This window comes from Mytilus edulis, chromosome 4, assembly GCF_963676685.1.
Source record: "Mytilus edulis chromosome 4, xbMytEdul2.2, whole genome shotgun sequence".
In the NCBI taxonomy this organism is placed as follows: Eukaryota; Metazoa; Mollusca; class Bivalvia; order Mytilida; family Mytilidae; genus Mytilus; species Mytilus edulis.
The window spans coordinates 96193482-96207882 of NC_092347.1; the positions used below are offsets into that span (position 1 = coordinate 96193482).

Consider the following 14401-nt stretch of genomic DNA (forward strand, 5'->3'; position numbering starts at 1 on the left):
ATTCTAAAGGCCCAACTATACAATCCTTGAGTAAATGTGATTCTAAAGGCCCTACTATACAATTCTTGAGTAAATGTGATTCTAAAGGCCCTACTATATAATCCTTGAGTAAACGTGATTCTAAGGCCCTACTATACAATCCTTGAGTAAACGTGATTCTAAAGGCCCTACTATACAATCCTTGAGTAAACGTGATTCTAAAGGCCCTACTATACAATCAACGTGATTCTAAAGGCCCTACTATACAATCCTTGAGTAAACGTGATTCTAAAGGCCCTACTATACAATCCTTGAGTAAACGTGATTCTAAAGGCCCTACTATACAATCCTTGAGTAAATGTGATTCTAAAGGCCCTACTATACAATCCTTGAGTAAACGTGATTCTAAGGCCCTACTATACAATCCTTGAGTAAACGTGATTCTAAAGGCCCTACTATACAATCCTTGAGTAAACGTGATTCTAAAGGCCCTACTATACAATCAACGTGATTCTAAAGGCCCTACTATACAATCCTTGAGTAAACGTGATTCTAAAGGCCCTACTATACAATCCTTGAGTAAACGTGATTCTAAAGGCCCTACTATACAATCCTTGAGTAAATGTGATTCTAAAGGCCCTACTATACAATCCTTGAGTAAACGTGATTCTAAAGGCCCTACTATACAATCCTTGAGTAAACGTGATTCTAAATTCCCTACTATACAATCCTTGAGTAAACGTGATTCTTAAGGCCCAACTATACAATCCTTGAGTAAACGTGATTCTTAAGGCCCTACTATACAATCCTTGAGTAAATGTGATTCTAAAGGCCCTACTATACAATGCTTGAGTAAATGTGATTCTAAAGGTGCCACTATACAATCCTTGAGTTAACGTGATTCTAAAGGCCCTACTATACAATCCTTGAGTAAATGTGATTCTAAAGGCCCTACTATACAATCCTTGAGTAAATGTGATTCTAAAAGCCCTACTATACAATCCTTGAGTAAACGTGATTCTAAAGGCCCCACTATACAATCCTTGAGTAAACGTGATTCTAAAGGCTAAGGCCCTACTATACATTATACAATCCATGAGTAAATGTGATTCTAAAGGCCCTACTATACAATCCATGAGTAATGGAGGGCTGGAGGTAGGTTTATCTTCGATTTGTTATGCCCCGGCTGTAGCGGAGGGAGCATTAAGTTTTACCCTTGTCCGTCTGTACGTCCACAAGTCGGTTTCTGTTCTCTAAATTTAGTTTGCCTCAACCAAATGTAATGAAACTTATACACAATGTTTAAGAATAAGCCATATGTATCTTTTCTTTTTTCACTTATGAGTTTGTGAGCACGGTTCCTTTCTGAATCTTGTGTTAATGACTTACCCTGCTGCTTTTGTGCATAAGTCATAAAGAGAAACACTATTCATGCTATTTGGGATAAGCATGTATAATATTTGTAGCTGGATCTAATTGACCACCCCTTGATGACATCTGCATTGTGATGACACTACACACATGATTTAGTAACTTTGTAGTGTAATAATATCTAAATTATTTAGGAGGGCTGCCTTTCAGCTATATTATATATATATGATCATATGTTATTGAAAGTTATGATAAATGCAGTGTATCTGATTTCATTTTAAAACAGCTCATCTTAATGTAAATAATTTTAGATTTTCTTTTCTTTGGAAATCATATTTGGTGTGCATATTGTTCTAATTGTTGTTTGTTTAATTAAAAAATTATAAAACTACAAAATTAGATCAAGTACATAGTCAATTTCCTTACATTCATGACATTTACTTCATGTAGATTTGAGCATTTTGGACTTTTTAAAATATTTTAATATTTGCGTACAAAGTTTGTGAGATTTTAAAACACTTTGATTTAATATAAGTTGGCATTATTGATCTTATAATTTGGATCAATGCAGATAGTAGATAATTTGCGTACAAAATTTGTTTGATATGAAAAACACGTTATTATTTTCAATTATATATATTTAACTTATATTTTGGATTGACAATGATTGATGCGTATACATGTATATTTAATTAACAGAAGAAATACAGACAGATAAGCAGTGTTTGTTTTCTTGGATTTTGTAGGGAATTCGCCAGCCAATGAGATCTTGAGTGGTAGGTAAATCTGTGCTTGAGTGTCGTCTGCTATATTACTTCCTGGTGTTTGTGTAGTTAGATGTGTAACCTTTGCATGCTGGTGTAGTAAATGATCCATAAACATATGGTGGAAACAAACCAAGCAGCTTCTAAATGGTTAAAATAATTACCATAATATCAGAAGTTTTGAAGTGAGAAAGATTGGTTGTCTCTATCATCATTGTGGATCTTTTTACTTCACATGAATATTTCCTGGCTTTAGAAGTTAGAATCATATATGCCATTTGCAATTGGATATTAACCATTAAAAGACCACACTTCAAATGAAGAAATTCAATTTCAATGAAATACTTGGTTGGTAGATAGTATTGATCTTCTCAGAAAATCGCTTAATGGATATAACTCTTCATAAAAGTGTTTAGTTGTAATGCTACTGAGATATAGAGAATAAAATAACTATTGTATTTAGTAGTTTGTAATGGCTCATCACGGGAATACAAGACCGATTGTTCTATTACCCACTCCTAACTCTCAAAATAATGCACAAGCTCGTCCGAATTTAACACATAATCTTCAGCAAAATACTGGACAACCGTTTCAGAATTTTACACCTAATCTTCAGCAAAATACTGGACAATCATTTCAGAATTTTACACCTAATCTTCAACAAAATATTGGACAACCGTTTAAGAATTTTACACCTAATCTTCAGCAAAATACTGGACAACCGTTTAAGAATTTTACACCTAATCTTCAACAAAATACTGGACAATCCTCTCAGAATTTCACACCAAATTTTACACCGAATACTAACTTTATTAATCATCCAAATACGGTTAATCCTAATCCAGGATTTGTACAGACAGTTAATCCTAATTCAGGATTTGTACAGCCACCTCCTTATAATTTTGGACAACATGGAGTTCAGAATATTAATACAGGAAACCAGCAGTTTAACCCTCAACAAATGCATCAGCAAGTAAGACCAAGTGGGAACCAGTTTAATGTACAAGCTGCAAGACCAAATATTAATCATAATGTTAATAATTCAAGACAGCAACCTGTAGGTTGTAATGCAGACCAGTTTGCATTTGGGTCTAATGCAGTAAATCATGGGAAACAATTTCCACAGAGCCCACAGTACACAAGATTTATGGCTTGTGATAGACCCCAAACTAGACATGTCAGTCCTCCTCAGAACCCATTAGCACAGTCAACAATAAGACTGTCAGGACAAACAAATCAGAGCTCAGGACTTCTGCCACCTCCACAACAACATGGTGTAAACAACAACAATTACAACGTCAATAGAAATGTAGGTATTGGAAATCAGTGTCACACAGATCGTAGTAATGTCTCAAAAGGGGCAGGACATGTTAAAGAAAAAAGGCCAACAGCTTTTCAACACAAACCCCAAGTTGGAATTCAGACAAAAAATCCTCTCATATCTTTTAATCAACAAAATACATCATCTGTAGGTCAAGGTTACAAAAGACGAAGTTTGTTAAGCACTCCTTCAGTTAACAAACTTGTTAAAAATGCTACGAAAACTAGGTATGGCAGAGTAACAAGGAGGGATATTCCAATGAAACAGTCATATGGGGCACATTCTAAAGGTCGAAAAATATCTCATGGCTATATTCAAGGTCATCAAAATAATGTGGTAAAGATGACATTGAAATCTGAGGTTAAAATTAACCAGATAAATGACACCTCAAAACAGAAACCATTTGAGATTAGAAAAGTTCAAAAGGTCAAGGAACAAGAAAATGTGACAGAAAAAGGTCACTTTGAAGGTCAACAAGGACTAGATACCATTTGTTCATCCATAGAAATTGTTCCAAAGCTGAGTCAACTACAAATCTCTGAGGTCAAAACAGAGAGAAATGTTTCATATAGTTTAGTTAATCCTAAAGCAAGCAGAGACATGAAAAATCTCATTCAGGTCAAATTAGATCACGACAGTGAAAATATAAATTCTAAAGTACATATAACTAAACCTGAAGTGAAGCCTACTCTGGATTCAAAAGATGAAATGAAACATTACATGGAAGTAAAGTCCAGTTATGGTTCTAACAATTCAGAGGTCAAGGTCAATAAATCAAATACTGACATATCTAGTGGTAAAATGCCTGAAAGTTCAAAGGGAAAACCCACTAAAGCAAGTACAGAAATATCCAGTGATAAACTGCTTGGAAGTTCAAAAGTCAAGTTTGAAACACCAAAAGCTGATTTTATACCTAGTGACACATCTCTCAAAAGTCCAGGTGTAATGACTATAGGTTCAGAGGCAAAAAATATTGTCGCTGAAAAGTGTACAATAGAGAAAACAAATACAAAAATAGAAAGAAAAGCAGAAAATTTATTGAGTAAAACAAAGAAGATGAACAACAATGAAAAATCAATGCAATCTGGTTCTAATTCACAATTAGATACGACTGGTAGGATAACTACTGCAACATGTGTGGAAAAAAGCAAATCAAATGATAAAAAGTCAACAGCTGTTTCTAATGTTGCGCAATCAAACCTTTCTGGTCAGACATATCAAATCGCTAAAAGCATTAAGGCTTTGATAAAGCAGCTTGACAAGCAAAATAAAGATGTCAAAAACAGAAAGTTACCACGTACAAGTGAGGAAAATATCTGTTCTGGTGAAAGTCATGTAAGTAAGGGGTTAAGTGATAAGAAAGATAGAGTAAAAAAAGGGGGGAAATACTTCCTTTCGAAAGCTAAAGGTGAAAATACAAAAGCAAGAACTGCAAAAAGAAGAGATGATGAAACAACTGCTTTTGGTAGTAGTGAGAACTCAAACAAGGGAGATAACATTGATATTGGACATAAGGAAAGAAAATTTACTTCTAAAAGTGAAGTGATATCAACGGGAGCACCCGCTGAAAGTGAACAAGTTGATGTACCAGCATGCAAAGCAACTCATTCAAAGGACAGCATAAAGTCGCAAAATAGTTCAGAAATTAAAATGTCTTCGAGGTCTAAAAAAAGTGAGACTTCTGTAAAGGAAGCTTGGGTTGATAAAAAGTCACATGATTTCGTTGAAATGTCTAGTGATAGCAGTAATGTAATTGAAAAACAAAGCGATACAGAGTATAAAAGAATTGAGGAAAAAATGGATTCTAAAATATCATGGAAAAAACCACAACAAAGCTCATTTAAGAAGGAAGTTGAAAATAAACATTTAAAAGGGGATGTGTCAATTGATAAGTTGAAGATTGGTGATGTATCAAGCCATATGATAGATGTGTCAAGTCATCAGAAAGACAATAGTAAGTTTTGTGGCTTGTTTCTGGTGCATTTCCTTCTCTACATTGCTTGCTGGTGAACCTTGCTTTCTTAATGCTTGATGTTTTCTAAACAGCGTTTGTTTTCATGCACAAATTGCTTGGGGTTCTCTTTGTGATGTAATTGCCGAACAGAGACATGAAATATTTACTTCAAATAAAATAAAGTATTGTCTTTCAGTTTCAAATTCTTTTTCTGGTGATGTAAATTACATGACTTGTCATAAGATAGATAGTCTGCATCATCTTTCCAAATAATTATAACATCTTGAAAGGCTTTATACTTTTTTTCTTTGACACCTTACATCGACAGGAAGGCGTCAAAGCAAAAATTTAAAATAACCTTCCAAGACATCATAATTATTTGGACTACTTTCAAAATGGCATCATATGAAAGCATATTAATGAAATAGTTCATAAAACAAACTTTTTTTCACAAAATCTAAAGTTACTTCCCTTTAAGCTCATTTCCTGGAATGAACTTAAATTCATCTGTACAAAGGTCCATGATGAGCTTTTGCCATCACCTTTTGTGTGCCATCTCTCAAAAAAACATGTTCAAAGATTTCCTTTTAAACTACTTAACCAATTCAAATCTGATTTCCCATCATAGATGTAGATCTTTAGGGGTCTAGGTTATAGTTTATTATATCCTATTTCTTAAGTGGGTGGGAATGGGATATATAGTACAGTGGTGACATTGTTGAAGGCCATACTGTTGCCTTAATTGGTAACATCCATTCACTTCATTTGAATTTTAGTGGCAATATGATACCACATCTCCTTGTTTTATATACTATTTGATTGTCTTGTCATCCTTCTGTCCCACTTTTATATCTGTGACTGCTCCTCAAATGCTTAATCTACAAACATGGCTGCTACTAAAAATGAAAAAGGAACTGCTACTAGTGCCTAACATTATTTAATAGACTCATTTTAATACACCATCATTTTTCAAAATTATGGATAATAACCTAACAATCTTCAAACATGGCCGCCAGGCCCGCCACCTTTATTTCACAAAGGAAAAATGAGGTATTTTTCCTTGGCAATACTTTGGAATAATTTGGTTTAAAATAAATCTATATTTTATTTAGTATTTACAGCACAATAAGTCAATTAACACTGAGTTTAATGATTGTTTGTTAATTATTCACAAATAGATATAACATTCTTATTTTGCAACACAAGAGTTATATATGAATTTGCAATTTTAAAATCACCATATAAATGTGCTGGAGAGAAGTCTCATTGGCAATCATACCACATCTTATATTCATATTTTTAGGGCCTCATTTTGAACTTCAGCTTTTTTAAGTCCTTTTATTTGAAACCAGTCCTGTTATTCTAATGGATAAAATGAATTAAGGTCTCTTAAAATTTTGTTTCAAGGGTCTGTCAGTGTTTCATGAAAAAGCATTCTTCCCTACAGGTGTCGAAATTAGATTTTGCAAATGATACACATATGAAATACAGCTTTATTTTAGAATTAATTTGAGTTTGATATTTTTTATAGCATTCAACTACTGTTCAACTACTGTTCAACTACTGTTCAACTACTGTTCAACTACTGTTCAACTACTGTTCATCTACTGAACAATGCATGCACTTGGAAAGGTTAATTTTGGAATATGTTTTTATATGTACATCTTCATGCATTAATAATCATAGCAAAATTAACACATATACAATAACCATTTATCATATTATACACTTAGTATGAAGTATTATATTGTGCTATGTCTTATAGGTAATATGTTTAACATTATGAGGTTTATATAACACAATTCAATCTTGAGCTTCCCAGAACAGGAGAGATCTGTTTGCGCCAAAACTGTGTCCTTTTGCACCACAACTTTGTTTCTCCAATGCTACATTTGCGCCACCTATTTTAAAATTACACGATATCATTTGCGCCAAAAATAAAACATACGATTGGGCCAATTAGAAGAAAATGACTTCCCTCCTCCTTTATTTGGACTTGGAACTGTCAATTTACACGGCAAATTTTTCCTTTTCTGAAGCATATCTTCTTCTTACTGCTGCAGCATGGGTACTCCCCAATTTAATGTATGAAGTAGCTTGTAACTTCACTTTATTGTCCAAAAACACAAACATTAAACAGTGTATTATAATTCGTGTGGAATGCTTCTGTTCAATTACTGGTACATCTTGTAGTAGATAGGTTCAGCCCATGGCTGAAACAAAGCACTGTGTCATCAACATATGTAACTAAAACATAATCAGCAAAAGCTTCTTTTTTCGTTTCTTTTGGCATATCTTGTATTAAATATTCAGTAAAGCAATAAGTTTTTTTCTCACTCTGTACATGGACTGCCTAATGCATTTTAAGTCATTCCTCTGATGCCCATCTTTATATATAGATATGTGTACAGGTAAAATGGCGCAAATGAGTTCCGAATATTGGCGCAATTGATACATTTGGAAAACAAAATTTGGCACAAATGAGTTCCGAATATTGGCGCAATTGATATATTTGGAAAACAAAATTTGGCGCAAATGATACCCCTGAAAAACAGTAATTGGCGCAAAAGGACTGCTGCCCCCGGAACATTATAACATTCCAAAAGTCGAAAGCACTTGTAATGTTTAACAAAATATCAATAACTTTGTCAAACTTAACTTATAAAACTTGAACAAAAGCATTCTTATGATTAACATTATCAAATGATTATGAAATTGTCATTTCTTCAATTTACTTTATTTTACTGATTTAAATCAACTTTGATATTTTTGCTGTTAACAAGATAAATGTTTTTCTGACATCAAATATTTTGTGATTTACAAAACACAAAACTTTATAAAGAGAGCTTATTTATGATATTAGATCATTTTACTGATAAATGGACTTTTTTTGCAGTTAACATGAAGATACAGTATATTTTTAGCTTATTCAAAATTGTTAGCTTTTGGCATCACTTGACATCTTTTGTATATCATTATCATTGTCCCAGTTGTCCAAAAGTCTTCTGTTCTCAAAACTAAAAGCCAAAATGGAACAAACTTGGCTGGTATATAGTTTTAAAAATGTGTATCATGAACCTGTGTGCCAACCAAAAAGTCTGTCAAGGTAAAACATAGAATGTAGTATATTTTAGGTAAAGAATAAAATCTGACAGGAACAAAATAAGATCTATATAGGTTATTACCTGCCTACTATACCGTATAGCAGGTTATTTTAGCGGGGTAGTAAATTTTCGCTGAGAAAAAAAAATCGCCAAAATAAATTCTAAAAATTTTGAAAGTGCTCATGCAAACGTATTGATAAAAGGTTTAAATCCTCTAAAATAATGCAAAAATATTTTGTATACCTAATTCAATAAAAATCGCAAAAATTTGCACCTGCGAAAATAATCTGCTATACGGTATTTACCAAAATTCAGATCACCCTTTACAGGAGTAGTAGCCCCTTTAAAAAAATTATGATTTTTAACATTTTTACAAATTGAATAAAAATGACCAGCAAGGCAAGACCTTCAAATTCATTCCTGCAAGTCGAGCAACATGGCTAACATCAGTTGCCTCCTTCTAGGAGTTATTGCCCTTGAAAATAAATTCAAAATTTATGTCAAATTTTTTATGGAATCTATAGTACGGTATGTGGAGATCAACTGAACATAGAAAATATATCAAGCATATCAAGAACTACTTTTAAGGCTTTATGTCCGAAATTGTCTTTTGACTTCATATAGAAATTATTGCCCAGAAAAGACTATTTAAAGCCTTTTTTGTGTGTAATCTAAAGCAGAAAGATAGAAACTAAAAAAAAACCAAGCAAAAACAATCAGCAAGAAAAGATAATAAATCAGTCAAACATGCCTGAAATCATCAGTTGAGTCAGCCACCTGATCTGTAAAGTGTCTTTCTGTTCATTACATACCTGCCAGCTTTCAACATTTTCTTCCATTCAATATTGTTTTCAGTTACTATGTGCACTAACACAGATCATTAATTCAGTATGTGGATTGTATGACTGTTGAGTTTGTTGGAAATATTTCAGTTAAATTTTTCATGCTCCCTTGGTTTCTTAGGTACTTTTGAAGGTATATTAATTTGCTGAACTGGAACACATTTTTGTTAAGGGCCAGCCAGCCTCTGGGTGCAAGATTTTTTTCCCTGTGTTTAAAACCCATTGGTGGCCTCGGCTGTTATCTGCTCTTTGATCGGATTGTTGTCTCTTTGACACATTCCCCATTTCTGTTCTCAATTTTATTTATCTCAGAAACTTTACAAGAAACCTTTAAAAAAGTATTTATATTTGACTAGTATTGTCTGTCCTTTTTACCCTCCAATGTTTTCTGGTTATTGGTCTTTTACATCCCTGATATTCTGAAAAAAATCTATGCTACAACAAAATGCTTCGTTTGCAATACAGTTGCATTTCAGACTGATATTCTCCCACTATACATGCTTTATAATGCCATTCAACATGTTCAATAGTAACTTGCTTTTCAAATTGACCATGTTGACTTTTATTAGGGTATTTCAAATATCATGAAAATTATACCCATGGCCAATTTGAAATATTATTTTATCAATTTGTAAGTTTAAACAATCATCAGGTTTGACATCAATAAATTTAAATTATTCTTGACAAGGAAAACTTCAATTGTATTACCATGGATACTGAAACATTTTAAGATTTTATCTTTTGTCTACATAATGATTTATTTCCTTCAGGTTGTAAGAAAACAAATAAAATCTTTTATGTCTATTCTATTATTATATATTTATTATTTCCTTGGTGACTTATAAATACCTTCATTTATTTAACTTAGAACTGATATATATTTACAATAGATAATTTTATAGGTTTTAATTAGAGTTTTCTCCCTTTGAGCATTGATTTCTCTTTATCAGAACAGATCTAAATGTGTTACAGTGACAAAAGTTCATTTAATTTATAATCCCCTCTAAAGGGAAATTACTGGCTAAGTCAGAACTATTTGCTCATTATGACTGTCTGATCCTGGTTTGAAAAATAGCTGCTCTTAGTTTAACTTTAAATCCTTTTGAGTAGCTAATGAAATTCAAAGCTATTGAGAACCTCAAGAGAAAATGAATGTCAATGATATTAAGCATTAGAAGTACATATACTTATTTTGTTTGTTTGATTCTTTGTAAGGTCAATTTTGCTATCATTAACCGCTGCTATTTTAAGAACGTATTTTGTTCGGGTTCATCACCAGAATGTTTATCAGATGTTAATGTAATGCTCATAATTGTTTAAAACTGCTTTTCAATCATTTGTTTGTTGAAATAAATCAAATGTACTGCCATCCATATTTCGTGTCTTTATTAGTTTCATATTCTCCATATTTACAAAAAATGTATGTGGTTTAAACACAAGTAAGCTAAGTTCTAAATAGCTATTTCTTGAAAGTTCAGTCACACCTTGCTCACTCATTGATTTATTATCATCAGCTTGTCTCATTAATTATTATTATATATCTTTATTTGCAAAACATACAAAAACCAATTTTGGTTGTGGCAAATACATTGACAAACAAACATAATGAAACATAATGAAAACTCGACAATATTATAAGAAATATTATAAAAACAGTTACTGTTCTCCTTTCCTCAGTTCTAATGACTCTTTAATAAAAGAAACAACTGCTTTTACATCATTTGGTGTTGATGGATTAAGTATTATTACGAGTTTATCAGTAAAATTAAGTGTATTAAAATTTACATATTTTTGTATATAATATTTTAGAAAGATTTCTCTTATATTTTTATTTATTTTACAGTTGAAGAAAAAATGAAATTCATCGTCTAAGATATTACATATTTTACATTTTCTTTCATTTCGTGGTATTTTGGTATATCGTCCAGTTTCTATGAAGAGACAATGTTCGCTTATTCTAAATTTGGTTAACATTTTTCTTGTCTCTTTACTTGGGTGTGATAGGTAGTATTGCATTTGGTTATTTATATTAGATTTAAGAAATTTATATAGATATATTTTATTATTTTCATTTAAGTTATTTATTTTATCATCAATAACAGTTTGATAATAGTTGATATAACTTTTTTTTAATTGGGGTTTTAACATTTTAGTCTGTTTTAAAGTTTTAGTTTCCTCAATAAGTTTAATGTCAATATTTATATCTTGTGACACATTTTTTGCAAAAGTATACCAAGAGTATGTTCCCTTGGTATCTAAACTTTTAGTTAATTTAAAGGCTTCATTAAGAAGTGGGTTTAGATTTTCATTATTTAATCTAGATAGGTACATCATAGTTTGGGTTTTTATGAAAGTTTCTAATGGCAAAAGTCCTAGTTCATTTCTAACAGCTAGATTTGTTGAGCTTCTTTTTGTCCCCAGTACTTGTTTCATAAAATGTAGCTGGGTTTTTTCTAAAACAGTTTTATCAATAAAATGAATAGCATCTGGTGTTGAGCTATTTTTGTTAGCTCGGAGTTTAGCTCTATAAAATTGAATATAAGTGTCCATATAGCATATTTCACTATTATATGTTAAAATAGGTTTGACCAAAGTTTCAAAAAGGTTGCAAGACACTCTCACAGGAAGTTGTCCAAAGCCTGATGAGTAAGAGTTAATAGCAAATAAAACTTTTCTTGCTTTTTTTGCAAGATCTGAACTACAACTAGTTAGACTGCCATTAGATGTTATAACACATCCAAGGTATTTATATTCATATACTTTATCAAGGTATTTTCCTTTAAATTTCAAAAAGGGTTTATTTATTTTACTTGGGTTATTTTGTAGTATCATGGTTTTAGATTTTTTTGTATTAACTGTTAATTGCCATTTATCACAATACTCAGAGAGATTATTTAAACTATTTTGCAGACCGTTTTCACTCTCTGATAATATGATTAAGTCATCTGCAAATAGAAGACTTCCTATGTCTGAATTTATAAGTTTTACAGGGGTAGAGTTTGGCTTTTCAAATATCTGACTTAAGTCATTAATAAAAATATTAAATAAAGTGGAGCTTAAAGAATCTCCTTGTCTTACACCTTTATCTATAATAAAATGTTTAGACTCTGAGTTCTTATGTTTGAAAGAACCAAGAGTATGATCGAATTGTGCTTTAATAATGTTAAAGATGTGTTTACCAACTCCTAGTTTACACAATTTATACATTAGTCCTAGCCGCCAAAGAGAGTCAAACATTGTGGTGTTAAAAATTATTTCTTCAACATTATGCTACTTATTTTTATTTTCAATTTTCTGTCATTCAATAACTATGTTACATTTGGTGATATATGGGTGCTATAAACAGTTTCCTATAAACAAAAAAACTAGGGGTTATTCCCCCGACTAAAAATAACCATAGAGGGAAACCCCTGTTTATTTACTTAATTGGTGAAAAAGTATTATGTTTTTTGTATTTGATTTAAAAAAAATAGTTAATTAGCTTTCAATTAAACCAGGTTGAATGATTGAAATAATTTTTTTTTTAAATTATATTAAATATACATGTTTTGAGGGGAGACAACACTATAAACATGGTAAACATCCTGGTTTTTTTGGCAGTGAAAAATGAAAACTTATTTGCAGCCACTGTAGCTCTTTTCGGAGCAGGAGACCATGCCCTTTAACAAGATTTTTTTGAAAGGCCTGGTAAAAACCTATAAATTTCATACAGTTTTGAATATGTAAAATGTGCACATATCATGTCTCTATAGGTATGAACATGACCTGATTTCAGGTTTTTTATGTTCAAATTAGGCATTTTTTTCTTTGTTCTTTCGTTTGTCCGTTCATTTGTCCGTCTGTTCCGCTTCAGGTTAAAGTTTTTGGTCAAGGTAGTTTTTGATGAAGTTGAAGTGCAATCAACCTGAAACTTAGTATACATGTACATGTTCCTTATGATATGATCTTTTTAATTTTAATGCCAAAGTAGAGTTCTGACCCCAATTTCACGGTCCATTGAACATAGAAAATGATAGTGGGAGTGGGGCATCCATGTACTGGGGACACATTCTTGATAAAAGTACACTTTATTTTTATTTCATCATAAACTAGAGAACATTCATATTCCAGTGATATCAAGTTTTATACAAGTATCTTTATTGATCAGTCCACCACAAAGGGTCACTTATGCATGGTCCCTCAAAACATGGAAGTAATACTCAATATAACTTCCATGCTCAAAATATGACATCATAGAAAAAAACTGTTGATTGCACTCTATACTATGAATATTTGTTTGTACATGGTACTCTTTCCTTGATGCAATAGCACAATCTCATTCCAGCAGCATGACTATTACACTTTAGCAGGTCTCTCACTGCTAAATATCATTGTTCTTTAGTGAAATCCATCACACTTTAGCAGGTGACACCATTGTACCTTAGTGATATCCATCACACTTTAGCAGGTCACACCATTGTACTTTAAGTGAAATCCTTCACACTTTAGCAGGTCACACCATTGTACTTTAAGTGAAATCCATCTCACTTTAGCAGGTGACACCATTGTACCTTAGTGATATCCATCACACTTTAGCAGGTCACACCATTGTACTTTAAGTGAAATCCTTCACACTTTAGCAGGTTACACATTGAATTTTAGTGATATCCATCACACTTAAGCATGTTAGAAAAATGTAGTCTAGCAAACTAGCCTCTAAAACAAAACTGTTGCACTTTGCAGTAACATGACATTTTAGAGTCCTACAAATCTTTAATTTATTCACATGACATAAAATATATACCTTAGCTGTAGCTGATGGATTATAGCTTACCTCCTTTGTTTTTGCTAAGTTTAACATGTTTGGTTGCTGTCTCATTAATCTAAACTGTAAATTCAGAAATTATTGCATGCATTTACTATTGCCATTATTGAAAAGAGGAAGAAATGAAAGTTTAAGGTGATACCCAACACTTTCACTTAAATTAATTTGGCTCGTTTAATTTTCATAAAATTTTGACAAAGTATTTACTTTGAACCTTTAACAAAAATATAAAGATTTCAAAAATTTTGAACCAACCATTTTA

The 14401-nt window shown here is 31.9% G+C and overlaps 1 protein-coding gene across 4 annotated transcripts in view; it reads left to right on the forward strand.

Moving 5' to 3' along the window:
- LOC139521171 (SMC5-SMC6 complex localization factor protein 2-like) overlaps positions 1-14401 on the forward strand; it is a 64987-nt gene that overhangs the window by 6984 nt on the left and 43602 nt on the right. Inside the window, exon 3 of one of the 4 annotated variants that reach the window (XM_071314482.1) lies at positions 2097-5389. The exons of 1 other annotated variant lie outside the window; for it this stretch is intronic. In XM_071314482.1, the coding sequence (XP_071170583.1) occupies positions 2587-5389 (2803 nt within the window). In that variant the 5' untranslated portion in view covers positions 2097-2586. Of the gene's footprint in view, positions 1-2049; positions 5390-14401 lie in introns of all 4 variants that reach the window. 2 more of the 4 variants (XM_071314484.1, XM_071314483.1) reach the window with 2 other exon arrangements.